This window comes from Oncorhynchus mykiss, chromosome 10 (genome assembly GCF_013265735.2).
Source record: "Oncorhynchus mykiss isolate Arlee chromosome 10, USDA_OmykA_1.1, whole genome shotgun sequence".
Lineage (NCBI taxonomy): Eukaryota > Metazoa > Chordata > Actinopteri > Salmoniformes > Salmonidae > Oncorhynchus > Oncorhynchus mykiss.
In genome coordinates, this window is record NC_048574.1 from 37073188 (window position 1) to 37100240 (window position 27053).

The following is a 27053-nucleotide window of genomic DNA, read 5'->3' on the forward strand; positions in this document are numbered from 1 at the left end:
ACTAACACAGAGGCACAACAAAACCAGAGCAACTCTCGCTCATGAAGTCAATGGTATTTTTCGACAAACCCAAATATGTGTGTATGTATCTGACACTATGAGAGGAGGATAAATGTGTACCTCATTGTTGGATAATATACTGTAGTGCTTTTGATGGGGATAAATGTGTATGTTTTGTGTATGATACTCTACCTGTAACCTTATGAAAGGTCATGCTGGTTGTTTAAGGACATACAGCCTTTCTCCTTCTCTAGGATGCTTCCAGTAGGAGTGAAAATGCACAGAGACATGTTTCAGACCCTCCCTGTATTGGAATGAAACGTTTTCCCCTGCCTTTCTCCCTAATAATTATTTCTGAGTTTCAGCCCAGTCTCATTCTGTACAGTGAGAAAAAAGTGGCATTTTGCAAGCGTACAAAAATGGCAGCCATTATTCTTTGTTAATGTATGTCTAGACATTTGCCAGCGCTAAGCGCACCCTTTTAAGGCCCTGTGATCGTATCTATGCATGTTTGTGTGTGTGCATGTCAGGGTGACAAAATGGCCTCTATGAAGGACTGACCCCTTCCATCGATCACCTTCATCTGATCATTATCTCTGTTTCCCTTGAACCATTTTCTCTCCCAGTTCCCTCTTCTCTCCCCTTCTGTCTTCCTCATACTGCCCTATTCCCCAGTTACCCTTCCACAGGTCTAACCCACCCACCATTGAAATTCCAAGTATTCTCACAAACATTGAAAAACCGCTTTAAACAAGGCCCCATTTGCTTTCTTTTGTAGCCAATGTATTTTGGGCGTTTATGTTGTTGGCTGTGCTTCTTTATTTGCCTTGTGCTGCACTGTTCCTATACTCAATGTACTCCGACTCAGTAACTCATCCACAGAGTCCAGAGAACATAGAGGAGATACTGAATGTGGATCCTTGCCTTCTCAACCCATTTGTTCTTTCTTGAGGGCTTATATGTATTTATGACTGTTGAGCCGATCTCTTCGTCTGGGCCAGAGCGGCTAGCCACACTACAGAGGCCTGCACTGCGCCGGCCAGCCTGCTGTCATTTTTCCTCTTCTTTGTGGTGGTGTGGCAATTAAAGCACGATTGCTGTTCAGACATCTCCATACATCACAACGAAGGAGTGTCTGTCTGCCAGACCTCCATCTGAGCAATGACACTGGAGTGTCTTGTGTGTGTGTGTGTGTACCTGTGTGCATGTTTAAAGAGGGGTGTGGATGACGGTCTATTGATTTGCACGTTTTTTTTGTGCGTGAATGTAAATGTAGAGAGTGAAGCAGGGTGTTTTTTGTGTATCACTTCATCCGGGATATGCATGTTTGTGGCCAAGACTAACGCACTTCAGACAGTATTTATTCTGTTCTGTGTTTCATAATGCAATCCAACTCATTCACAAAGTGAAAATAAACACAGAACACCTTCTTTGATCATTAGTGTTTCTCTATGGGACATGTCTGGGTCCGAGCCAACATTCCTCCAACAGAGGAGACCCAGGGCCTGCATGATGAACGCTGGCTAGATCAACCGAGACACAACCATGAAAATGAATTGACAAATCCAACACGCAAATCTTCTCAATTTCATTGAAACATTTCTAAGGAAAACTGCACATGAACTATGAAACAAAAGCAAGCCTGGTTGTCTGTATCCATGTTGCCAGACCTACTGTACACCCAGAAACGAACTAACAGGTCTAGTGTCTCATCCTCTGTTTGTTTAGTAGGTATCCATCCAACCTTAGTACTAATGTGGCTTCCAGCTGTGTCTGTGTCTGACTGGCTGGGGACAGCAGAGGAAAACCAGGCTCATGGAGAGGAGATGTCAAGGTCTGAAAGAGGGTGGAGGAACCTACTAGTAAAATGATCTGGTCTTGGTTTTCTAATATAGTCAGACAACATATGTTGTTCATGAAAGCTTGAATGCATTTCTGCCTGTGAAGTGGTAGAAACTCGGCCATGCCCTTAACTTTAACGCTGAAATAGTTCTGGGATTTTTTCTGCTTCTATCAAATGTTTTCCCATTTAAGGTTTGCATGTTTCTGATACACACACTCAGCCTTATTCTGAGCAGCTGTCATTAGTCACATAAGGAGACACGTATACTGTACAAACACAGCGACTTAAGATCTGTGCATTTGCACACAGCTGGTGTAAACATTTTCATTTCAACCAGGAGTGAGCAAGTCATAAAGACGAGGCCATCCATGTAATTTAATATGATGATAATATAAGGCCTTAAAGGGGACACTATCTTAGTAAATGGCCCTGTTCCATCTGTGTGCTCACGCGTATGTCTGTGAAGCAGAGGCTGACTCAGCAGAACAGTGGCCCAGCTGTCGTCTGGTCACACGCCGGGCCCATTCATCTGTAACACTAGAGGTCAGAGGTCATATCAGCCCTGGGCTCTCCCATTGGGCCGTACCCTTCAAGGGGACAGACGTACATTGTTGTTTGGCTTGACCCTGTAAGGGACTAAGCATTAGTAGGTATTACTATTTACTCTATAATCTACTGATTATACGCATTGTACTTGATACATTTTGGAACAAATCATTTTTTGTAACACCAATGTCATCTGAATACGGCTTTGTTTACCTGTTGCTTGCTGACTGACATGATAATAATATTTGTGGTTCCACAGCACCACCTTGTGGTGATAGAAGTGTAACAATATGACAAGTGGTTAATTTGGGAATTTGGAGGTGGGGGAGCCCTATTTAGGGTGAGGTGTAGGTATAGGATTGAACATACTTAGCCTCAACCATAAACCTAACCTAAGGTTGAACCCGGGATGTGGACATTAAACTCAAGTTAGGGCTACTGCTGTAATTACAATGTGTTACCAGTCTAGGGTTAGGGTAGTAACTAACCCTAACTGTAGTATCATATCCACATCCTGGTTCAACCCCAACTGTAGTATCATGTCCACATCTGGTTCAACCCCAACCCTAACTGTAATATCATGTCCACATCTGGTTCAACCCCAACCCTAACTGTAGTATCATGTCCACATCTGGTTCAACCCTAACTGTAGTATCATGTCCACATCCGGTTTCATTCCAAAGTTTCATTCCAAAACACTATGTATCAATTTTCAGAAATGTTGGTTAATGTACTTTTATTGTTTAATGAATTTAAGATTGGTGTTTCACTATTCAATCATGGTATTAAATACGTCACCCACAAAGCATCGTTACCCATCACTCCACAAAAAAACGCCGCCCTTGCAGAGAAAGTGACGTCACCGATTGAAACGCTATTAGCTAGCCATTTCACATCGGTTACACTCTCCTCCCTTTTCCGCAGCAACCAGTGATCCGGGTCACGGCACCAGTGTAACAGATGTAAATCGTACTCTTCTTGCTTGTGTTTTATCCAAATTAATCACATCAGCCAGTGGTCCCAGTTGAGCATAATTTATTTATGGTGTTAAAAAGGAAACGGCACGTTAGTTGTGCAGAGCTTAACGGTATTGATGGCAAAAATCTGTAGCATGAAGACAACTGTGTTAGCAGTGGGCTTATGTGACCATTAAGTCGGTGTATGCTAGCTAACACACTTATTTACAGCAATCATATGCCAAAGCTCCTCAATCCCTACCATATACCCACACATGTAAAAATCAATAATGTACAGCAAACTTGTACACGTTGTAAAATAGAAAACAGTATTCAGAACGTGACCTACACCGTGCATCACATTTTCATACTGGGAAGACCTGACGTTCGCGATCTCCCCTCTCTGCAAGCGGGGCCAATCACAACACGCCTTATTGTCATCACAGTTGAACCAACCAATAAGAATGCTTGAACATTAAATACCCCTTTCTTTAGAGGCAAGTGGAAACAACCAACCCTGTTACGTTTGTTTGAAACCTATCACTAGATGGACGTAATTTCAGAGAGACAAATAATCACATTTTGTTGCAAAACGAAAAAACAATATGACATCTGTTCTCTGGTCAAAAGTAGTGCCATTCGGGACAAGACCTAACTCTAACCAAACACTATAGCATGAGACTGGATTTATAATGGGTTGAATTTGTTAAATATACAGGATACGATACTTATAGCGTTTTGCAACAAAACCCATTTTAATACACACCTATGATTCTATTAATTTAAAATCTGAGAACAGTAATATTTTACAAACACAAAAAGGTACCTATAAGCATTAGTTTCTCGTGAAAAATGTGTGTGTATATAGCATTTTGAAAAACTCTTCAACCACAACCCTAATGTTGGTTTATGCTACTTTTTATCTTACTTTTCTCTTTGATCATGAAAGATGCTGGAGCTTGGCTCTCCCTTTTAACCCAAGGTGCAGGAGCTTGGCTCTCCCTTTAACCCAAGGTGCAGGAGTTGCCTCTCCCTTTAACCCAAGGTCCTCGAGTTGCCTCTCCCTTTAACCCAAGGTCCTCGAGTTGCCTCTCCCTTTGACCCAAGGTGCAGGAGTTGCCTCTCCCTTTAACCCAAGGTGCAGGAGTTGCCTCTCCCTTTAACCCAAGGTGCTGGAGCCTGCCTCTCCCTTTAACCCAAGGTGCTGGAGCCTGGCTCTCCCTTTAACCCAAGGTGCTGGAGCTTGGCTCTCCCTTTAACCCAAGGTGCTGGAGCCTGGCTCTCCCTTTAACCCAAGGTGCTGGAGCTTGGCTCTCCCTTTAACCCAAGGTGCAGGAGTTGCCTCTCCCTTTAACCCAAGGTGCAGGAGCTTGGCTCTCCCTTTAACCCAAGGTGCAGGAGTTGCCTCTCCCTTTAACCCAAGGTGCAGGAGTTGCCTCTCCCTTTGACCCAAGGTGCAGGAGTTGCCTCTCCCTTTAACCCAAGGTGCAGGAGTTGCCTCTCCCTTTAACCCAAGGTGCTGGAGCCTGCCTCTCCCTTTAACCCAAGGTGCTGGAGCCTGGCTCTCCCTTTAACCCAAGGTGCTGGAGCTTGGCTCTCCCTTTAACCCAAGGTGCTGGAGCCTGGCTCTCCCTTTAACCCAAGGTGCTGGAGCTTGGCTCTCCCTTTAACCCAAGGTGCTGGAGCTTGGCTCTCCCTTTAACCCAAGGTGCTGGAGCCTGGCTCTCCCTTTAACCCAAGGTGCTGGAGCCTGGCTCTCCCTTTAACCCAAGGTGCTGGAGCCTGGCTCTCCCTTTAACCCAAGGTGCAGGAGTTGCCCCTCCCTTTAACCCAAGGTGCTGGAGTTGGCTCTCCCTTTAACCCAAGGTGCAGGAGCATGGCTCTCCCTTTAACCCAAGGTGCTGGAGTTGGCTCTCCCTTTAACCCACAGTGCTGGAGTTGGCTCTCCCTTTAACCCAAGGTGCAGGAGTTGCCTCTCCCTTTAACCCAAGGTGCAGGAGTTGCCTCTCCCTTTAACCCAAGGTGCAGGAGTTGCCTCTCCCTTTAACCCAAGGTGCAGGAGTTGCCTCTCCCTTTAACCCAAGGTGCAGGAGTTGCCTATCCCTTTAACCCAAGGTGCTGGAGCCTGGCTCTCCCTTTAACCCAAGGTGCTGGAGCCTGGCTCTCCCTTTAACCCAAGGTGCTGGAGCCTGGCTCTCCCTTTAACCCAAGGTGCTGGAGCCTGGCTCTCCCTTTAACCCAAGGTGCTGGAGCTTGGCTCTCCCTTTAACCCAAGGTGCAGGAGCTTGGCTCTCCCTTTAACCACTGAAGATGATTCATCCTGTGTAGGATCTGACAGGGGTGTGTAAAATGTGTCAGTCACAGTCATACCAATGGAAAGTGATAGAGAGTGTAATTCATTTGGTTTAATTATTTATTAATTTAAGATCATACAGGCTTTGCAAGGAATGGCAGTGCTTCAGTTCAATAATTATCTAGCACACAAACGTCACATGTAAGATCATAGTCCAGATATATGCATCTACTAAAACCAATCACACAAACAACTTTAAAAATGGAGATACTCATGTTTGTACTTTACTTCGGTCCATCAATGACAATCTGGTTTGAGTGGATTTAGATATGGCCTCAACCCTTTCATAATCATTGCACAATACCTCACATGTAAAATACATATTTGTTTTCCCCCTAACCTGACGTTTATGAGTCATCCAGATCCAATGCACACTGTCTTCATTCATTCATTCATTCATTCATTCATACATACATACATACATACATACAAACGACTGTTGGGCTTGCCTCCAACTCCTAAACAAAAGTATGTGGACACCTGCTCGTCAAACATCTCATTCCAAAATCATGGGCATTAATATGGAGTTGGTCCCCCCTTTGCTGCTATAATAGCCTCCACTCTTCAGGGAATGCTTTCCATTGATGTTGAGACATTGCTGTGGGGACTTGCTTCCATTCAGCCACAAGAGCATTAGTGAGGTCGGGCACTGATGTTGGGCGATTAGGCCTGGCTCAGTTGGCGTTCCAAAACATCCCAAAGTTGTTCGATGGGGTTGAGGTCAGGGCTCTGTGCAAGTCAGTCAAGTTCTTCCACTGCGATCTCAACAAAACATTTCTGTATGGACCTCGCTTGGTGCCATTGTCATGCTGAAACAACTTTACAGTTGGTACTATGCATTGGGGCAGTTAGCATTCTCCTGGCATCTGCCAAACCCAGATTTGTTTGTCAGACTGCCAGATGGTGAAGTGTGGTTCATCACTCCAGAGAACGCGTTTCCACTGCTCCAGAGTCCAACAGCAGCGAGCTTTACACCACTCCAGCCGACGCCTGGCATTGTGATCTTAGGCTTGTGTGGCTGCACGGCTATGGAAATCCACTTCATGAAGCTCCCGACAAACAGTTTTTGTGCTGACGTTGCTTCCAGAGGCAGTTTGGAACTAGGTAGTGAGTGTTGCAAAAATATTATTTTTACGCACTTCAACACTTGGTGGTCCCATTCTGTGAGCTTGTGTGGCCTAAAACTTCGCGGCTGAGCAATTGTTGCCACTTCACAATAACAGTACTTACAAATGACCGGGGCAGCTCTAGCAGGGCAGAAATATGATGAACTGACTTGTTGGAAAGGTGGCATCCTATGATGGTGTCACGTTGAAAGTCACTGAGCTCTTCAGTAAGGCCATTCTCTTGATAATGTTTGTCTATGGAGATTGCATGGCGGTGTGCTCGACTTTATACACCTGTGTCTGAAATAGCTGAATCTACTAATTTGAGGGGGTCCACATACTTTGTGTGTGTGTGTGTATGTATATATGTGTATTAACGTTGTCAAAATTGTACTCACACAGTACTGTATGTATACACTGTGACTACCATAGAAGTTCCCTGCTTTTTACAGTTTCATAAAACATTGTACACCAATGTCACAAATGTTATTTCCTTTTGATATATTCACAACATTTTTCAACACAACCAATAAATAGGCTAAACTTTTATAGAGATCGAACATAAATAAAAGTCTGGTGTTGTGTTCTCTTTACACCATGTCAGTCCCATCACTGTCTACAAGCTTTGACCTGACTTTCACTAGCTTTATATCAATAGAGTGAACAGTGAGAGGTGTATGAGCTGCTGTGGCTGTTGCTTCTGAATAAAGACATTGAAAACAAACATCCTGATGTGTGTCCATGGGCCTGGCTCTGATTGGTCAGGTCTCTCTGCTGATGTCACTTGTAGTCCCTGGCGATGCACAGCGGAGCAGTAGTCAGAGAGAGACAGGCCTGGAGAAGCTCAATGACTGGACCCAGATACTCACATCACAGTTCCTGATCAAGATGCTAACCCAGCCTTAAGTTCCACACAGGGTCTCTCCAGCAATTTTCCAGGAGCAGGGGTCAAAAGTCACAGGGCAGTCCTCTAAAAGCCTGAGTGTGCAGAGACGGTTAAAGGAAAGATGTTAAATCTCGTTCAGCCCAGTTCGCTAAATACCAATAATTTAACTGATCTAGGGCTGTCCCGACTAAAGAAGGAGCCAGAGATCAAGATAAGAAGAAGAAACTTCACCATCCTCCCTCTCCTACTGGCTTTCATACATTTTGCCATTACTCTCCTGAAGTTGTCAGTAATAGGCTACACGAGGAGTCAGCAGACCTTCTCATGTGGAATGCCAATTTATTTGACCAATTCTACCGGCAGTTCATATGCACATTTTCATAAAACAGTTTTTAATTCATAATAACTTTTTCATATCTGAAAATCATTGTCATGTGGTTAATCAAAATTCTATCCAAATCTAAATGAATATTATAAACCTAAAAAGTTACTTCTACTGCCATCGCCAAATATGTAAAAATAGCCTATAAAGCTAACAAATAAAAATATTGCGGCCTGCAGATAGAAAATATCCTGATTAAAAATAAATATCCTAAATCACATTGGCCACGCATTGCCTGTCTGCAACGAACTGTCCTTGCATCATTGTATAAAATATTCTGGGCTCTCAGAGTTTCCAGAGCCAGTGAGCTCGGGACAGACACAGCTGTAGGCTATTTAGCAAGGAAGAAGAAGTAATCGGTATAACTATTTTATGATCAGAGAATGACATTTCTCCCTTTCACTCTGAGTGGTTATCGAAAGGGAGAGCACTAGAAATATTTTCAAATACATTGAGGAACTATTGTCATTCTCAATGGATAGAAAAACGGACTTTGTTGGGAGAATGTCAAGAGTGTGCAAAGCTGTCATCAAGGCAAAGGGTGGCTACTTAGAAATCTCAAATATATTTTGAATTGTTTAACACTTTTTTTTGATTAGTACATGATTCCATGTTATTTCATAGTTTTGAGGTCTTCACTATTAATCTACAATGTAGAAAATAGTACAAATAAAGAAAAACCCTGGAATGAGTCGGTGTGTCCCAACTTTTGACTGGTGCTGTATGTAATGGGGAATTGATAGACACTAACAATCAAATGCAAAAACAAACAAAAAAATCACAATGAAGTTATGAAACAATGAATATGCACAAATTGGATTTCTGGAGAGAGAAATGCATTGTGCAGCCACACTCCCCTTCTTTGACTGTGCCATCCCCGTGGTCGGCGCAATGGATTAGTTCACTGAGATGGCCGCGAATAAGACAGGTGTCCCGCGTGCCATCAAAAAAATATATAGAATTATCTCACACACACACACACTAACGTTCAAAAGTTTGGGGTCACTTAGAAATGTTCTTGTTTTTGAAAGAAAAGCGTTTTTTTTTGTCCATTAAAATGACATCAAATTGATCAGAAATATAGTTTAGACATTGTTAAAGTTGTCAATGACTATTGTAGCTGTAAACTGCTAATTTTTTTATGGAATATCTACATAGGTGTACAGAGGCCCATTATCAACCATCCCTCCTGTGTTCCAATGGCACGGTGTTAGCTAATCCAAGTTTATCATTTTAAAAGGCTTGATAATTAGAAAAACCTTTTGCAAATATGTAAGCACAACTGAAAACTGTTTAAAGAAGATTAAAGAAGCAATAAAACTGGCCTTCTTTAGAGTAGTTAAGTATCTGGAGCATCAGCATTTGTGGGTTCGATTACAGGCTCAAAATGGCCAGAAACAAATAACTTTCTTCTGAAACTCGTCAGTCTATTCTTGTTCTGTGAAATGATGGCTATTCCATATGAGAAATTGCCAAAAAACTGAAGATCTCATACAACGCTGTGTACTACTCCCTTCAGAGGACAGCGCAAACTGGCCCTAACCAGAATAGAAAGAGGAGTGGGAGGTGCACAACTGAGCAAGAGGACAAGTACATTAGAATGTCTAGTTTGAGAAACAGACGCCTCACAAGTCCTCAACTGGCAGCTTCATTAACTTCTCTAGGGTAGGGGGCAGCATTTGGAATTTTGGATGAAAAGCATGCCCAAACTGCCTTCTACTCAGGCCCAGAAGATAGGATATGCATATAATGAGTATATTTGGATAGAAAACACTCTAAAGTTTCCAAAACTGTTAAAATAATGTCTGTGAGTATAACAGAACTGATTTGGCAGGCGAAAACCTGAGAAAAATCCATTCAGGAAGTAGGATTTTTTGTTGTTGTAGTTTTCTAAAGAAAATGTTGGTCGACCAACAGCCTATCGACCAGTCGAATAATTGGGGACAGCCCTAAAATTTTCACACTAATAGATTATCAATTGAAGAAATACAAAACACTTGTAAGGAGACATACTTATCAGTGTAGGTTTAATACAAGCTACTTACCTGGAGACATGGGATTTGTGTGTCTTAGAGCTGGGTTAGCATTAGCCTTTAACAGTTGCACTGATCTCTGCCCTGTTCTGAGCCAGCCTGTGGCGACTGGCGAAGCTGCCTCACCGTCGTGTCACCATACTGGATCCCTGAGCCCATTCGCTCTGGGTCTAACTCACCTACAGAGGAGACACATCGACGTATTAAACATGAGAGAACTCATCCAAAGATACAGTTAGCACTTCAGCTAATGTGGATGCCTATATATCACTAGTGCACTACATTGCTCTGCATTATTACCTGACTCTATCTTGTTGATGATGGTGCGACCACATTTGAGGAAGGCCTCCTCCACGTTTTCTCCGGTGAGGGCGCTCGTCTCCAGGAACATCACTTCTGTTTTTATAACAACATGGACTAATTAAGTAATCAATCTCCTTTATCTATAGTCACAACCATCACTCAGTATGCAGGGTCATTACCATTCTCCTGGGCAAAACGGGATGCCTCAAGGAAAGTGACCTCTCTGTCAGCTTCTAGGTCCTTCTTGTTCCCACAGAGGATAATGACGATGTTTGGACTGGCCAGTGTCCGAGCGTCTGTCAACCAGTTGGTCAGGGAATTGTACGTTTCCCGACTTGGATACCCAGAGACACAGAAGTATATTCAAGTAAAATATTAAATGGGTCCACTGTCATCTAATAATATGGGGTTAATTTGGGATTAGTGTAAATCAGGGTCTTACCTGGTGATGTCATAAACCAGGAGAGCCCCTGCTGCCCCTCTGTAATAACTGCGAGTCACTGATCTGAGGTCAGGGGGAAACAAGAGTGTCAGACAGAGGAACCTTCTCTTTCCAACATCATGATGTAGAACATAATGTAGCATCCACTAATACTTACGTCAAAGGGAAAGGTCGGAAACAACAACTCCATTACGCTGATCCTCAACACAGGGGCCCCACAAGGGTGCATGCTTAGCCCCCTCCTGTACTCCTTGTTCTCCCATGACTTGCGTGGCCACGCAGGCTTCCAACTCAATCGTCAAGTTTGCAGTCGACACAACAGTAGTAGGCCTGATTACCAATAATGACAAGAAAGGGAGGAGGTGAGGGCCCTGGTGGAGTGGTGCAAGGAAAATAACCTCTCCCTCAATGCCAACAAAGTAATGGAGCTGATTGTGGACTTCAGGAGACAGCAGAGGGAGCACGCCCCCATCCACAGAGCCGCAGCGGAGAAGGTGGAAACTTCAAGTTCCTCGGCGTACACATCACTGACAATCTGAAATGGTACACCCACACAGACAGTGTGGTGAAGGCGCCGCAACAGTGTATCTTCAACCTCAGGAGGAAGAATACATTTGGCTCTTAAGACCCTCAAACTTTTACAGATGCACCATTGAGAGCATCCTGTCGGGCTATTTCACCGCTCGGTACAGCAACTGCACCGCCCGCAACCGCAGGGATCTCCAGAGGGTGGTGCGGTTTGCCATACGTATCACAGGGGGCACACTACCTGCCCCCCAGGACACCTACAATACCCGAAGTCACAGGAAGGCCAAAAAGATAATTAAAAACTACAACCACCCGAGCCACGGCCTGTTCCCCCCACTATCATCCAGAAGGCGAGGTCAGTACAGGTGCATCAAAGCTGGAAGCGAGAGACTGAAAAACCTGATGGTTACTCTGACAGAGCTCCTCTGTGGAGATGGGAGAACCTTCCAGAAGGACAACCATCCCTGCAGCACTCCACCAATCAGGCCTTTATGGTAGAATGGCCAGACGGAAGTCACTCCTCAGTAAAAGGCACATGACAGCTCTTTGGCCTGAATGCCAAGCATCACATCTGGAGGAAACCTGGCACCACCCCTGCCTTGAAGCATGGTGGTGGCAGCATCATGCTGTGGGGTTGTTTTTCAGCGGCAGGGACTGGGAGACCAGTCAGGATTGAGGCAAAGACGAACGGAGCAAAGAGAGATCCTGATGAAAAACTGCTCCAGAGCACTGGTGGAGACTGGGGTGAAGGTTCACAGGCCAACGACCCTAAGCACACAGCCAAGACAACGTAGGAGTGACTTTGGGATGTCCTTGAGTGGCCCGGCCAGAGCCCGGATTGGAACCAGATCGAACATCTCTGAATAGACCTTAAAATAGCTGTTCAGCAACACTCCCCATCCAACCTGACAGAGCTTGAGAGGATCTGCAGAGAAGAATGGGAGAAACTCCCCAAATACAGGTGAACCAAGCTAGTAGCGTCATACCCAAGAAGACTCTAGGCTGTAATCGCTGCCAAAGGTGGTTCAACAAAGTACTGAGTAAAGGGTCTGAATACTTAAGTAAATGTGATATTTCCATTTTTATTTTTTAATAAATTAGCAAACATTTCTGGGGTATTGTGTGCAGATTGATGAGGGTAAAAAAACAATTTAATCAATTTTAGAACAAGGCTGTAACGTAACAAAATGTGGAAAAAGTCAAGGGATCGGAATAATTTCCGAAAGCACTGTATATTTATTCATTATACTCCGGAATTCGACATTGCTCGTCCTAATATAGAAATTAAATCCCTTTTACTTTTAGATGTGTGAATTAAAGCAGGAAGCACCAGTGACTCAATTAATTTTAAAAAGTGGTCAGATGAAGCAGATGCTAAACTACAGGCCTGATTTGTTAGCACAGACTGGAATATGTTCCGGGATTCCTTCGATTGCATTGAGGAGTACACCACATTAGTCATTGGCTTCATCAATAAGTGCATCGATGACGTTGTCCCCACAGTGACTGTACGTACATACCCCAACCAGAAACCAGGGATTACAGACAACATCCGCACTGAGCTAAAGGCTAGAGCTGCCGCTTTCAAGGAGCAGGACTCTAACCCGGAAGCTTATAAGAAATTCCGCTATGCCGTCCAACGAACCATCAAACAGGCAAATTGTCAATACAGGACTAAGATCGAATCGTACTACACCGGCTCCAACGCTCGTCGGATGTGGCAGGGCTTGCAAACCATTACAGACTACAAAGGGAAGCACAGCTGAGAACTGCCCAGTGACACGAGCCTACCAGAAGAGCTAAACTACTTCTATGCTTGCTTCGAGGCAAATAACACTGAAACATCCATGAGAGCACCAGCTGTTCCGGAAGACTGTGTGATCACGCTCTCCGTAGCCGATGTGAGTAAGACCTTTAAACAGGTCAACATTCACAAGGCCGCAGGGCCAGACAGATTACCAGGACGTGTACCGCGAGCATTCGCTGACCAACTGGCAGGTGTCTTCAATTACATTTTCAACCTCTCCTTGTCCGAGTCTGTAATACCAACATGTTTTAAGCAGACCACCATAGTCCCTGTGCCCAAGAACACTAAGATAACCTGCCTAAATTACTACTGACCCGTAGCACTTCTGTAGCCATGAAGTGCTTTGAAAGGCTGGTCATGGCTCACATGAACACCATTATCCCAGAGACCCACTCCAACTTGCATACTGTCCTAACAGATCCACAGATGATGCAATTTATATTGCACTCCACACTGCCCTTTCCCACCTGGACAAAAAGTACACCTATGTGAGAATGCTATTCATTGACTACAGCTCCGGCGTTCAACACCATAGTGCCCTCAAAGCTCATCAATAAGTTAAGGACCCTGGGACTAAACACCTCCCTCTGCAACTGGATCCTGGACTTTGACAGGCCGCCCCCAGGTGGCCACATTGATCCTCAACACAGGGGCCCCGACAAACTAACATGGTCCAAGCACACCAAGACAGTAGTGAAGAGGGCACGACAAAACCATTTCCCCTCAGGAGACTGAAAAGATTTGGCATGGGTCCTCAGATCCTCAAAAGGTTCTACAGCTGCACCATCGAGAGCATCCTGAATGATTGCGTCACCGCCTGGTATGGCAACTGCTCGGCCTTTGACCGCAAGCCACTACAGAGGGTAGTGCGTACGGCCTAGTACACCACTGGGGCAAAGCCTCCTGCCATCCAGGACCTCTATACCAGGCTGTATTTTTTTTTTGTTGGTTAGGGGCTCGTAAGTAAGCATGTCACTGTAAGGTTGTATTCGGCGCATGTGACTAATAACATTTGATTTGATCAAATGAACATCCTGCTGAGATATCAGATAACAAGCACCCTGTTAATTAGAGCTACCTACCGGAATCGCTCCTGTCCAGCTGTGTCCCAGATCTGCAACTTGACTGTCTTGCCAGCAACCATTACCACCCGGGAGCCAAACTCCACCCCGATGGTGTGGCTGGAGTCCTGCTTGACTACATGGGACAGAACAGAAAACAAAACAAACTCTGTTGCACATGGTGGTAGAGAATCTTTGCTGGCATATTTAATGTTGTCTCATAGAGCCTAATGTAAATGTAGAGTAAACATATCCAAAAACTTGGTAGTGATACCAGTGATTACATTACAGTACCATAATAACACATTACAGTACCATAATATAACATTACAGTACCCTACTATAACATTACAGTACCATAATATAACATTACAGTACCCTATTATAATATTACAGTACCATAATATAACATTATAGTACCATAATAACACATTACAGTACTATAATATAACATTACAGTAACATAACATTACAGTACCCTACTATAACATTACAGTACCATAATAACACATTACAGTACTATAACATTACATCACAGTACCATAATAACACATTACAGTACCATAACAATACAGTACCCTACTATAACATTACAGTACCATAATATAACAGTACAGTACCGTACTTTAACATTACCGTACCCTACTATAACATTACAGTACCTTACTATAACATTACAGTTCCTTAATATAACATTACAGTACCATAATATAACATTACATTACCTTAATATAACATTACAGTACCCTACTATAACCTTACAGTACCATCATAACATTACAGTACCTTAATATAACATTACAGTACCCTACTATAACATTACAGTACCCTACTATAACATTACAGTGCCCTACTATAACATTACAGTGCCCTACTATAACACTACTGTACCGTAATATAACATTACCATAACATTACAGTACCCTACTATAACATTACCGTAACATTACATTATCATAACATTACAGTACCCTACTATAACATTACAGTATCATAACATTACAGTACCCTACTACAACATTACAGTACCCTACTATAACATTATGGTACCCTACTATAACATTACAGTACCCTACTATAACATTACAGTGCGCTACTATAACATTACAGCGCCATACTATAACATTAGAGTGCCATACTATAACATTACCCTACTATAATATAACATTACAGCGCCATAATATAACATTACAGTGCCATCTCCACGAGGCCAGTGATCTTTAAGACGTGCATATACTGTTTCTGAAAGTTATCAATTTAATAACAATTTCACTTACACTTGTTTTCTATAAATTGATGGAGAAGACAGGATTTCCCTGATCCCGCACTTCCAATCACCAAGAATTTAAAAAGGAAATCTGGAAAAGAACGAAGGAGAAGAAATTATGATAACACATTTACTACATCTCACGATTACAACAGACTGACCACATGGAAGCAGCCAAGAGCAGAGACGTTGAAAGCCGCGATGTCTTTTTCTCACAAATCAAACAGAAGCAGTGGTTACGGTTCCTGACGACGAGTGTTACAGATCTAGAGAACTAGCTAACTATCTTATAGACTGACAAGTAATGTAAGTAATGTTTACTAAGTTGCTAGCTATAGGCGGCTGTCTAGCCGACAAGCTTCATCTTGTTTCTTATCCCAGACGAAAGAACAACCCGCATAGCATATTGTGACGCCAAATATTGCTTTGCTTACCATATGTTTCTGTCATTTCCATTGATGGATTCAAGGTCTTCGAGTGCTGAAATGTCAATAAATAACTTATTGGCGTTTCAAAAATTGCCACAAATCCCGTTTAATCAGAAGGATTCATCCACATAAATTGTTTTGCCATCCAAGACAGACGTACGTGATGACAACATGGCGACGTTCTAGCTACGTAAAAATATTTGTAGAAGACGGGCACGCTTCATGGACTGTAGGCTTTGTCGCTTGTAGCATGTTGGATCAGTATTTTACTCTCAGTGAGATGATAACATGAATGTTATGTTTCTGATAATTATTTAGGCATATATAATTGTAGAATTATTTAATTTGATGAATAATCAGTGTAATGTGTGTTTGTGTGTATGTCTGAAAGTGACATACTGAGATGTCAAAAACTATTAATTGATGGGAGCAGTTTCGAAAGGTTCAAACATGTACTCAACATTTATTCAACAATTTAAGCAAAAATCAAGAAAAAGGGAATAATGCAGTTTAATGACACTTTTGAGTAAGCTCCAATCATTGAATATGCACCCATTCACCCATTCTTACGCTTTGAGTGCACTTCCAAAGTAAATTATAAGGCATGTGGTCAGATGGCCAGTGTTCTGTGGTATATACCCCCCCCCCCCCCAAGGTGAACTAGTTGTCTTTTAGATTTGACTGAAAATTCCCTCCCATATAAACATTGCATTTGTCTGTAAACGTCTTTAGTGTACCAACACCAAACACTGGATTTGAAATCATGTTCCCATTCACAGACACCACAATGGGAAAATGGAAATATAAAACACCAGTAGCCTTCCAAAGAACACTCACACTCCCATGAGGTCCTTGTACCCCCTCCTGTCACACCCCCATGAGGTCCTTGTACCCCCTCCCGTCACACCCCCAAGAGGTCCTTGTACCCCCTCCCGTCACACCCCATGAGGTCCTTGTACCCCCTCCCGTCACACCCCATGAGGTCCTGGTACCCCCTCCCGTCACACCCCATGAGATCCTTGTACCCCCTCCTGTCACACCCCATGAGGTCCTGGTACCCCCTCCCGTCACACCCCATGAGGTCCTTGTACCCCTCCCCCTTGTCAGAGTTTCCCAGCCCCTAATCCCAGGTGGTCTGATAAGACGTATGAATGACCCCCCTCTTTTCCCATAGATCCCCCTTTCTGTTTCTTATCACTTTGACTTTTGTTTGTGTTTTGGGGCCAGGGCTGGCACCGGGGTCAGGGTAGTGGTTGGAGCAGGTTTAGCCGCAGTAGAGGATCTCAGTGTACTGCACAACCTCTTAAACCTGCAAAGACAAAAATGAGTGTGTCAAAAGAGGGAAATCAGTTATTTTATACTGCATCAAAAATTACCAGATATTTATAATGTGTTGAGCATAGTTGCTGGGTTATTGTGACGTGAATGTTTTAAAGAACATAATATTAAATGTCCCTGTAGGGTTTAGTAAGGAAATTAGCCATATGAAAAATGAAAACAGTCATTTTAACAGGCTTGTTCAGCACTTACAAGCTTTTGATTTTCCTCAGGAGGCCGTTGACCACTTTGCCAATCCTCTTCATCCGACCCTGTCCCCGAAACACAAGTGCATATTAAACACAGTCCTTTGGTTGCTGCTGTGATGTGGATTACATTATAATTATCTACAAGCAGAGTCTGTGAACAGCAGGAGCTCTCTGCCTCACCTGCATTTGTTTGTAGAATAGAGGAAGAGAGAAAACACAGATGACACCTGCAAAAGAGACAGTGAAGGAAATCAGATCAACAAACTATGTTACAGACATTATTTACATATAGCTTTATGACATATCAGAGGTGATGGGGGAAAGTGAAGTATGAATGAAACAGAGAGAGCAATGTAGCATGTTATGGTATTAGAGCATAATCATGTATGAGGGTAGTGCTGTAGGACGGTGTGGCGTAAGACACTAAGATAGAGAGGTGGATCAGAATGGTCTCACCAACTATCACCAGGGTCAGTCCGTTGGTCGTGATGCCCACATAGACCAACACGCACAGCAGCAACACAAACTGACAACAGAAAAACATGTGTTTAGATTGTCATTGTTTGGAATAGGTAGAGATAGCATGTGAGTTTACGAAGCAATGTATATGTTTTGTTGATGTATTGTATATATTGCATCTGTCCACTGTAAGCCCTCAGGAGGACCAGTTATGTTGTCTGACTCAAGTGCTGGTGATTGTGTGACTTCAACATCTAGCTTCTTCCCCAATCCCTACACATATTTTATAGTACATAATTACAGTAATACACAGAGGTTTTTTGTGTTTTCAGAGGGACATTGACAGTGGCCCCTGACCTTGATGGAGTCCATGATGCTGCCGATGAAGAGCAGGCGTTTGATCTCTGTGACGGCGAAGGCAATCATCAGCACCACTTCCTCCACCACCAACACCGTCTCCTCATCTGTCAGAGAGCTGTCGTCTCCTATATAAGACCTGGTACCACACACACACACACACACACACACACACACACACACATCCCTAGTTTAAGAAGCATTTTCTACCAACAGATGCACAGAGCCATACACAGATGGCTGTTTTTCTGTGTGTGTGTGTGTGTGTGTGTGTGTGTGTGTGTGTGTGTGTGTGTGTGTGTGCGCTTGAGTGCGTGCCTGCGTGTGTGCGTGTACACAGATGGCTGTTAGGGTGATATGATATGTCTCTCTATATATAAACTAGAGCATGGTAACTGCTATAAACTGTACTCACTGGAAGGGGTGCACTCCTTCAGGGTTCTTACGTATCAGCTCTAGGAGTTTGTAGTAGAGGCGTAGGGGGAAGGTGAGACACATGATGGCCATACACAGGTAGGACAGCACGGTGATGGCACTGAGCTGGAACAGGCTGGCCAGGCCTATCACCAGCCCTGTGAACACCAGCCCCGTCTTCCCCACATCCCGCCAGTAGATCAGATCCACTACTGCAGAGAGACAGAGAGAGGATGGAGTTTGTATAGATCATACATACATTAATTAATTAATTAATTAATTAATTAATTAATTAATTAATTAATTAATTAATTAGTAAGTGGTGGAGGACAACAAGTGGATGGAAGGGAGAGATAGATGAGTCGCACAGATGAATAAGTGTGGATGTCGGGGCTGGTACTCAGACTGATCTGGATGAGCGATTTACAGATGTTGGAGCTTAATTTGAGCTAGTTTGCAACAGCAGGAAAATAATCTTGCAGCAACAGGAAATGTTAATTATTATGTGGATTATATTTAATGAACATTTTTTTGTAGGGGTTGAGGCATTTTTCATTAGGGCAAATCAAGTCTGATATTTTAAAGTGGAAATAAAAACTTTAGAAGCCTTTTTAAACTTTTAATACACTACACGTTTGTATTTCCTGCTGTGCAGATAAATTCTCAGCAACTAAAGAGTGCTCAAATTAAGATCATACAATTGTGTGGAGAGAAATTGAGCTCATCTGATGTCTGGAAGGAAAAGTGACAGAGAAGTTCAAACCACTCTTAATATAGAATTATGTACAGAGATAGATGGAAAGAGAAGTGGTCTATCTTAGATATTTAATGTGTTTGTTTTCAGCTGGGCTGTCTTAATTTGTTTGATATCTATTCCAGATTGGTGGTGATCTACAAATGTAGGATCTTAATTTGACCACCCTGTTGCAGATGAACTTTTCCGCAATGCAGGAAATTTCAAACTTGTAGTGTATTTGAGGTTTAAAAAGGCTTCTGAAGTTTGTAATTTCCACTTTGAAATTTCAGACTTGATTTTCCCTCACAGAAAATGTATCAACACCTACAAAAATGTCCATTAATTATAATCCACATAATAATTCACGTTTCCTAATACTGCAGGATTCTTTTCCGGCTGTAGCAAACTGGTTCAAATTAAGATCCTACATTTGTAATATTGGAACTGTGGTGAATGCTGTGGTCAAACAAGGGATAAATGCAACATGTCTTTGATAATTAAGTAACAAGTTACATCATTGGGCAGTGATACCATTGTCTCAGCCCTGACTGTTGGTAATATAAGTTTGAAATATGTCAATTACATTAGCTGAACACTGACAGTGTGGATTAAAAGAGGAAAACAAGGGAGTTACAAAGGAGATATCCCCAGCACATTTTGTTAATAGCCGTCTTAATTCATTGAGTGCCTTCTTGTATTATATTATGTTATTTAGTTTGGCTCCTGGATGCTGATTGTCTGAAAGCTATGGCATATTTAAGCAATAAGGCCCGAGGGGGTGTGGTATATGGCCAATATACATCGGCTAAGGACTGTTCTTATGCACGACACAGCGCGGAGTGCCTGTATACAGCCCTTAGCCGTGGTATATTAGCCATATACCATAAATCCCGAGGTGCCCTATTCCTATTATAAACTGGTTACCAATGTAATTAGAGCAGTAAAAATAAATGTTTTGTCACCTGTGGTATACGGTCTGATATACCACAGCTTTCAGCCAATCAGCCTTCAGGATTCGAACCACCCAGTTTATAACAGACTATAAACTGGTTGGTTCGAGCCCTGAATGCTGATTAGTTGAAGACCGTAATATATTGGCCATGTACCAGACCTACTCGGGCCTTATTGCTTAAATATACCATTGGTATAACGCAAAACGCTTGTTTACTGTTCTAATTATGTTGGTAACCTGTTTATTTGAACAAATAAAACTCAATGAGATCAAATAGAATAGTAATTTAGCAATAATATAATTAAGCAATACTGCACCTCAGTGCTTTGTGGTATACAGTAGGGCCAATAAAGCACGACTATGGGCTGTATCCAAGCATTCCGCATTGCGTCGTGCGTAAGAACAGCCCTTAGCCGTAGTATACTGGCCATACTCCATACCCCCTCGGGCCTTATTGCTTAATTAAATTCTGTTCTATTTGATGTCACTGAGTTTTTATTTTATCATATATTTCTCTATCCTCATGATTCCTGCTTACAAGCAGAAACTCAAACAGGACGTACCAGTGATGCACACAATAAGCTACAGGACTATTTTGCTGGCGTAGACTGAAATATATTCCGTGATTCATCCGAAGGCATTCAGGAGTTTACCACATCAGCCACCGGCTTCATTAAGAAGTGCATCAACGAAGTCGTCCCCACAGTGACAGTGCATACCATATCCAATCAGAACCCATAGATTCCAGACAACATCTGTACTGAGCTAAAGGCTAGAGTTGCCGCTTTCAAGGACTAGGACACTGATCTGGACGCTTATAAGAAATCCCGCTTCACCCTCCGACGAACCATCAAACAGGCAAAGCATCAATACAGTACTAAGATCAAATCTTACTACACCAGCTGACGCTTGTCGGATGTGGCAGGGCTTGTAAACTATTACGAATCACAAATGGAAACACAGTCGCTAGCTTCCCCGTGACGCTAGCCCACCAGACAAGCTAAATGCCTGTTCCGGACGACTGTGTGATCTCTGTAGCCGATGTGAGTAAGTCCTGTAAATAGGTTAACATTCACAAGACCGCAGGGCCAGATAGGTTACCAGGACGTGTACTCAGAGCATGCGTACCCAGCTGGCAAGTGTCTTCACTAACATTTTCAACCTCTCCCTGAACCAGTCTGTAATACCTACATGTTTCAATCAGACCACCATAGTCTCTGGCCCAAGAACGCCTAGCGTAGCACTCACATCTGTAGCCATGAAATTATTTGAAAGGCTGGTCATGGCTCACATCAACACTATCATCCCAAACACCCTGGAGCCACTCCAATTCACAAACCACCACAACACATCCACAGATAACGCAATATCTATTGCACTCCACACTGCCCTTTCCCACCTGGACAAGAGGAACACCTATGTGAGAATGCTGTTCATTGACTACAGCTCAGCGTTCAACACCATAATGCCCTCCAAGCTCATCACTAAGGTAAGGACCCTGGGACTAAACACCTCCCTCTGCAATTGGATCTTGGAGTTCCTGATGGCCCTCCCCCAGGTGGTGAGGGTAGGCAACAACACATCCGCCACAGTGACATGGGGGGCCCCTCAGGGGTGCGTTCTTAGTCCCATCCTGTACTCCCTGTTCACCCACGACTGTGTGGCTGCGCACGACTCCAACACCATCATTATGTTTGCTAAGGACACAACGGTGGTAGGCCTGATCACCGACAATGATCAGACAGCCCCTCGCTCAACGTCAGCAAGACAATGATCCCTTGACTTTTCCCACATTTTCATACGTTTTAGCCTTATTCTAAAATGGATGAAAGAAAACAATCCTCGGTAATCTACTAATTGATCTATATAAATATTCAAACCCTTTGTTATGAAACTCAAAATTGAGCTCAGGTGCATCCTGTTTCCATTGATCATCCTTGAGATGTTTCTACAACTCTGTAAATTTAAGGTCCAACAGTTGACGGTCGAAGGAATTGTCCGTAGAACTCAGAGACAGGATTGTGCCAAACTTGTAGAGTCATACCAAAGAAGACTTGTGGCAGGATTGTGTCGTGGCACAGATCTGGGGAAGGGTACCAAAATATTTCTGCAGCATTGAAGGTCCCCAAGAACACAGTGGCCTCCATCATTGTTAAATGGAAGAAGTTTGGAACCCCCAAGACTCTTCCTGGAGCTGTCCGGCCTACTAAACTGAGCAATCGGGTGAGAAGGGCCTTAGTCAGGGAGGTGACCAAGAACCCGATGGTCACTCTGACAGAGCTCTAGAGTTCCTCTGCGGAGATGGGAGCACCTTCCAGAAGGACAACCATCTCTTCAGCACTCCACCAATCAGGCCTTTACGGTAGAGTGGCCAGACAGAAGCCACTCCTCAGTAAAAGGCACATGACAGCCCATATGGAGTTTGCCAAAAGGCACCTAAAGACTCTCAGACTATGACAACCAAGATTCTCTGGTCTGATGAAACCAAGATTGAACTCTTTGGCCTGAATGCCAAGCATCATGTCTGGAAGTAAACCTGACCTCATCCCTACGGTGAAGCATGGTGGTGGCAGCATCATGCTGTGGGGATGGTTTTCAGCGGCAAGGACTGGGAGACAAGTCAGGATTGAGGGAAAGATGAACGGAGCAAAGTACATAGAGATCCTTGATGAAAACCTGCTCCAGAGCACTCAGGACCTGAGAATGGGAAGAAAGTTAATCTTCCAATAGGACAACAACCCTAAGCACACAGCCAAGACAATGCAGGAGCGGCTTCGGGACAAGTTTCTGAATGTCCTTGAGTGGCCCAGCCAGAGCCCAGACTTGAACCCGATCGAACATCTCTGGAGAGACCTGAAAATAGCTGTGCAGTGACGCTCCCCATCCAACCTGACAGAGCTTGAGAGGATTTGCAGAGACAAATGGGAGAAACTCCCCAAATACAGGTTTGCCAAGCTTGTAGTGTCATACACAAGAAGACTCGAGGCTGTATTTGCTGCCAAAGGTGCTTCAGCAAAGTACTGAGTAACAGGTCTGAATACTTATGTAAATGTGATATTTTTGTTTTTTGTTTTTTATAAATTAGCAAAGATTTCTAAAAACAGTTTTTGTTTTGCCATTATGGGGTCTTGTGTGTAGATTGATGAGGGGGGGGGGGGGGGGGGGGACAATTTAATCAATTTTAGAATAAGGCTGTAACCTAACAAAAAATGTCAAGGGGTCTGAACACTTTCTGAAGGCATTGTATGTACAAATCTACCTCAATTACCTTGTACCCCTGCAAGTTGACTCGGTACAGGTATCCTGTGTATATAGCCAAGTTATCGTTACTCGTTGTGTAAATCGTTGCACTGTGCACTCCATGTACAGTGGGGCAAAAAAGTATTTAGTCAGCCACCAATTGTGCAAGTTCTCCCACTTAAAAAAATGAGAGAGGCCTGTAATTTTCATCATAGGATACACTTCAACTATGACAGACAAAATTAGAAGAAAAAAATCCAGAAAAATCACATTGTAGGATTTTTTATGAATTTATTAGCAAATTATGGTGTAAAATAAGTATTTGGTCAATAACAAAAGTTTATCTCAATACTTTGTTATATACCCTTTGTTGGCAATGACAGAGGTCAAACGTTTTCTGTAAGTCTTCACAAGGTTTTCACACACTGTTGCTGGTATTTTGGCCCATTCCTCCATGCAGATCTCCTCTAGAGCAGTGATGTTTTGGGGCTGTTGCTGGGCAACATGGACTTTCAACTCCCTCCAAAGATTTTCTATGGGGTTGAGATCTGGAGACTGGCTAGGCCACTCCAGGACCTTGAAATGCTTCTTACGAAGCCCCTCCTTCGTTGCCCAAGCGGTGTGTTTGGGATCATTGTCATGCTGAAAGACCCAGCCATGTTTAATCTTCAATGCCCTTGCTGATGGAAGGAGGTTTTCACTCAAAATCTCACGATATATGGCCCCATTCATTCTTTCCTTTACACGGATCAGTCGTCCTGGTCCCTTTGCAGAAAAACAGCCCCAAAGCATGATGTTTCCACCCCCATGCGTCACAGTAGGTATGGTGTTCTTTGGATGCAACTCAGCATTCTTTGTCCTCCAAACTCGACGAGTTGAGTTTTTACCAAAAAGTTATATTTTGGTTTCATCTGACCATATGGCATTCTCCCAATCTTCTTCTGGATTATCCAAATGCTCTCTAGCAAACTTCAGACGGGCCTGGACATGTACTGGCTTAAGCAGGGGGACACGTCTGGCACTGCAGGATTTAGGTCCCTGGCGGCGTAGTGTGTTACTGATGGTAGGCTTTGTTACTTTGGTCCCAGCTCTCTGCAGGTCATTCACTAGGTCCCCCCGTGTGGTTCTGGGATTTTTGCTCACTGTTCTTGTGATAATTTTGACCCCACGGGGTGAAATCTTGCGTGGAGCCCCAGATCGAGGGAGATTATCAGTGGTCTTGTATGTCTTCCATTTCCTAATAATTGCTCCCACAGTTGATTTCTTCAAACCAAGCTGCTTACCTATTGCAGATTCAGTCTTCCCAGCCTGGTGCAGGTCTACAATTTTGTTTCTGGTGTCCTTTGACTGCTCTTTGGTCTTGGCCATAGTGGAGTTTGGAGTGTGACTGTTTGAGGTTGTGGACAGATGTCCTTTATACTGATAACAAGTTCAAACAAGTGCCATTAATACAGGAAACGAGTGGAGGACAGAGGAGCCTCTTAAAGAAGAAGTTACAGGTCTGTGAGAGCCAGAAATCTTGCTTGTTTGTAGGTGACCAAATACTTATTTTCCACCATAATTTGCAAATAAATTCATTACAAATCCTACAATGTGATTTTCTGCATTTTTTTCCTAATTTTGTCTGTCATAGTTGAAGTGTACCTATGATGAAAATTACAGGCCTCTCATCTTTTTAAGTGGTAGGACTTGCACAATTGGTGGCTGACTAAATACTTTTTTGCCCCACTGTATATGACGAATAAACAAACTTGAACTTGAACTTATGGCTTGTTTATTGTGTGTCTAATTCCTACAGTACCAGTAGCCTATATGCTTCTTGAATTAACAAACGTCAACAGGCGAGTTGAAGATATATGGTCTCCACTCCATATGCCCCACGTACACAACACATAGCTTACAGAGACATGTACTGTATTTATGGTTCTGTTCACAACACATGACCTCTTAGGGTAGTTAGGAGACACACACACGCACAAACACACACACACATACACACACACACACATACACAATGCATTAAGTAGATTGTGCAAACACACAGCAGATCTGCAGTAAAGCTGAAGAGTCCTTTCGGCAGCAGCTGAAACTCTCAATGAGCCCACTAACACTAACAAGTGTAAATCTAGAGGGGAAATTACCTGATTCAAACTAACATCCAGGCTCACAGATAGAGCCGAGTTCCCTCCTACACCCCAACCCTTAACCCTAAATACCCAGCAGCTGTGCCCATAATGATTCACCAACATGGCCAAAACAGATAAAATATTTGACGAGTAATCACTCCTCAAAGACAGATCAGGAGAAAGAGGCTTGCTAAGCACCATTCTGTCAGCAACTTGTTTTGTTTTTGTTGTCTATCCCTCTCTCCACTAACTATAGGTATCTTTGCCTATATCAGTGACCTGATTAGAACTAATCTTCCTGCCCACCTGCCCATTAGTAGAGCCCCTGAGGTGGGCATGGGATCACAGAGGAGTCCTTCTCCCCTCTCACTGGTCCCACAGCCACCTGGTCACATCAGCCCATACACAGAGGCCACCTAAGGCAAAGTCACACATTTACACCATCTTACCTTTGGTGGCCATTTCGGCAGCGGATCACTCTGCAAACCACCCCACTAGCTTACTCTGCTGCTCACTAATCTCCTAGACCCCCTGCACTCCTATGGCCCTCGCTAGGATCTTTTTTTGTCCTTACCATCCCTGTCAGCAGTACAGGGCCCGGCTGGCCTACTTTTATCCTGCCAATTGGATACCCCCTCTTTGAGGGCACACACGCACGCGCACATGCACACACACAGACACACAAAAACACCCACACACACTAACACACAAACCCACATTCACGTAACTTGGGGAACCTGAGACGTCAGTATGTGTTTTAGTGCAGACAGTTCCTTGGTCTCCAGAGAGATCCTTGGTTCATTGGCCTGTCTGTTATGCAAAACAAAACCCCTCAGTCAATCAAAGGAACAGGTTTTCAAAGTAGGCCTACCACTCTATTAGATCACACCAGAGGTTAGTATTTATGTATAGGCATTTAATCCTTATAGGACTTACAGGTTGATTGATTAGGATTTGAAGAATACATAGCCCAAATAATAAAAATCCCTCGTGTTACATTCATATAGAAAAGCACTCGCATGAAGACACAAAATAAGGTTCTCCATCATTACTGTGTTCTATTACAAATCATCATGCGTTTTCACATAAATCTCACAAATCAAAAAATTGTTGTGCTGTAGATTTAGGTCAGTTTAAAACTCCTCTCTCTAATTACTGCTGAGTACAGTCTAATCACTTAAAATCACTGTAACTAGTCATTCAAATCTGTTCCGTTTTTATTTGCATATGAATTATGAGTATAAATAGTGTCAGGCAGGTTGTTCTAAATAAAGACTGGCCATGGCCAGAGCTAAGTGCGTC

At 43.3% G+C, this 27053-nt stretch overlaps 2 protein-coding genes across 3 annotated transcripts; both read right to left on the reverse strand.

The window, feature by feature from the left end:
• Positions 1–5740: 5740 nt before the first annotated feature.
• LOC110533798 (ras-related protein Rab-4B) lies at positions 5741–16185 on the reverse strand. Of its 2 annotated transcripts, XR_002475042.2 has the most exons (9): positions 15948–16185; positions 15524–15604; positions 14268–14382; positions 10851–10913; positions 10588–10742; positions 10406–10501; positions 10118–10284; positions 7674–7782; positions 5741–7597 (listed from the first exon to the last, which is right to left on the reverse strand). XR_002475042.2 is itself a non-coding variant. In XM_021618320.2 (8 exons), exons 1-7 carry the CDS (start codon positions 15967–15969, stop codon positions 10166–10168), a joined length of 651 nt encoding a protein of 216 aa, XP_021473995.1. In that variant the 5' UTR covers positions 15970–16185; the 3' UTR covers positions 5741–7782; positions 10118–10165. The 2 variants fall into 2 exon arrangements, 1 of the variants encoding a protein (XP_021473995.1); XM_021618320.2 differs by having other exon boundaries at positions 5741–7782.
• Positions 16186–16379: 194 nt separating this feature from the next.
• rtn2b (reticulon 2b) lies at positions 16380–26367 on the reverse strand. The gene is made up of 7 exons (XM_036990196.1): positions 26201–26367; positions 18699–18909; positions 18284–18422; positions 17924–17993; positions 17648–17694; positions 17472–17530; positions 16380–17250 (listed from the first exon to the last, which is right to left on the reverse strand). Exons 1-7 carry the CDS (start codon positions 26211–26213, stop codon positions 17136–17138), a joined length of 654 nt encoding a protein of 217 aa, XP_036846091.1. The 5' UTR covers positions 26214–26367; the 3' UTR covers positions 16380–17135.
• Between the last annotated feature and the right edge of the window lie 686 nt (positions 26368–27053).

Bases quoted from the DNA above. Each gene is read 5' to 3' on its own strand.
- LOC110533798 (XM_021618320.2), bottom strand. From the start codon at position 15,969: ATGGAAATGACAGAAACATATG. The intron at 14,383-15,523 runs GTAAGTGAAATT...TGTCCCATGTAG, and splicing joins TCAATTTATAGAAAACAAGT to TCAAGCAGGACTCCAGCCAC. The intron at 10,285-10,405 runs GTAATAATGCAG...TCTCCTCTGTAG, and splicing joins CATCAACAAGATAGAGTCAG to GTGAGTTAGACCCAGAGCGA.
- rtn2b (XM_036990196.1), bottom strand. The intron at 18,423-18,698 runs GTGAGTACAGTT...GTGTGGTACCAG, and splicing joins GAAGGAGTGCACCCCTTCCA to GTCTTATATAGGAGACGACA. The intron at 17,251-17,471 runs GTAAGTGCTGAA...TTGTCTTTGCAG, and splicing joins CTGAGGAAAATCAAAAGCTT to GTTTAAGAGGTTGTGCAGTA.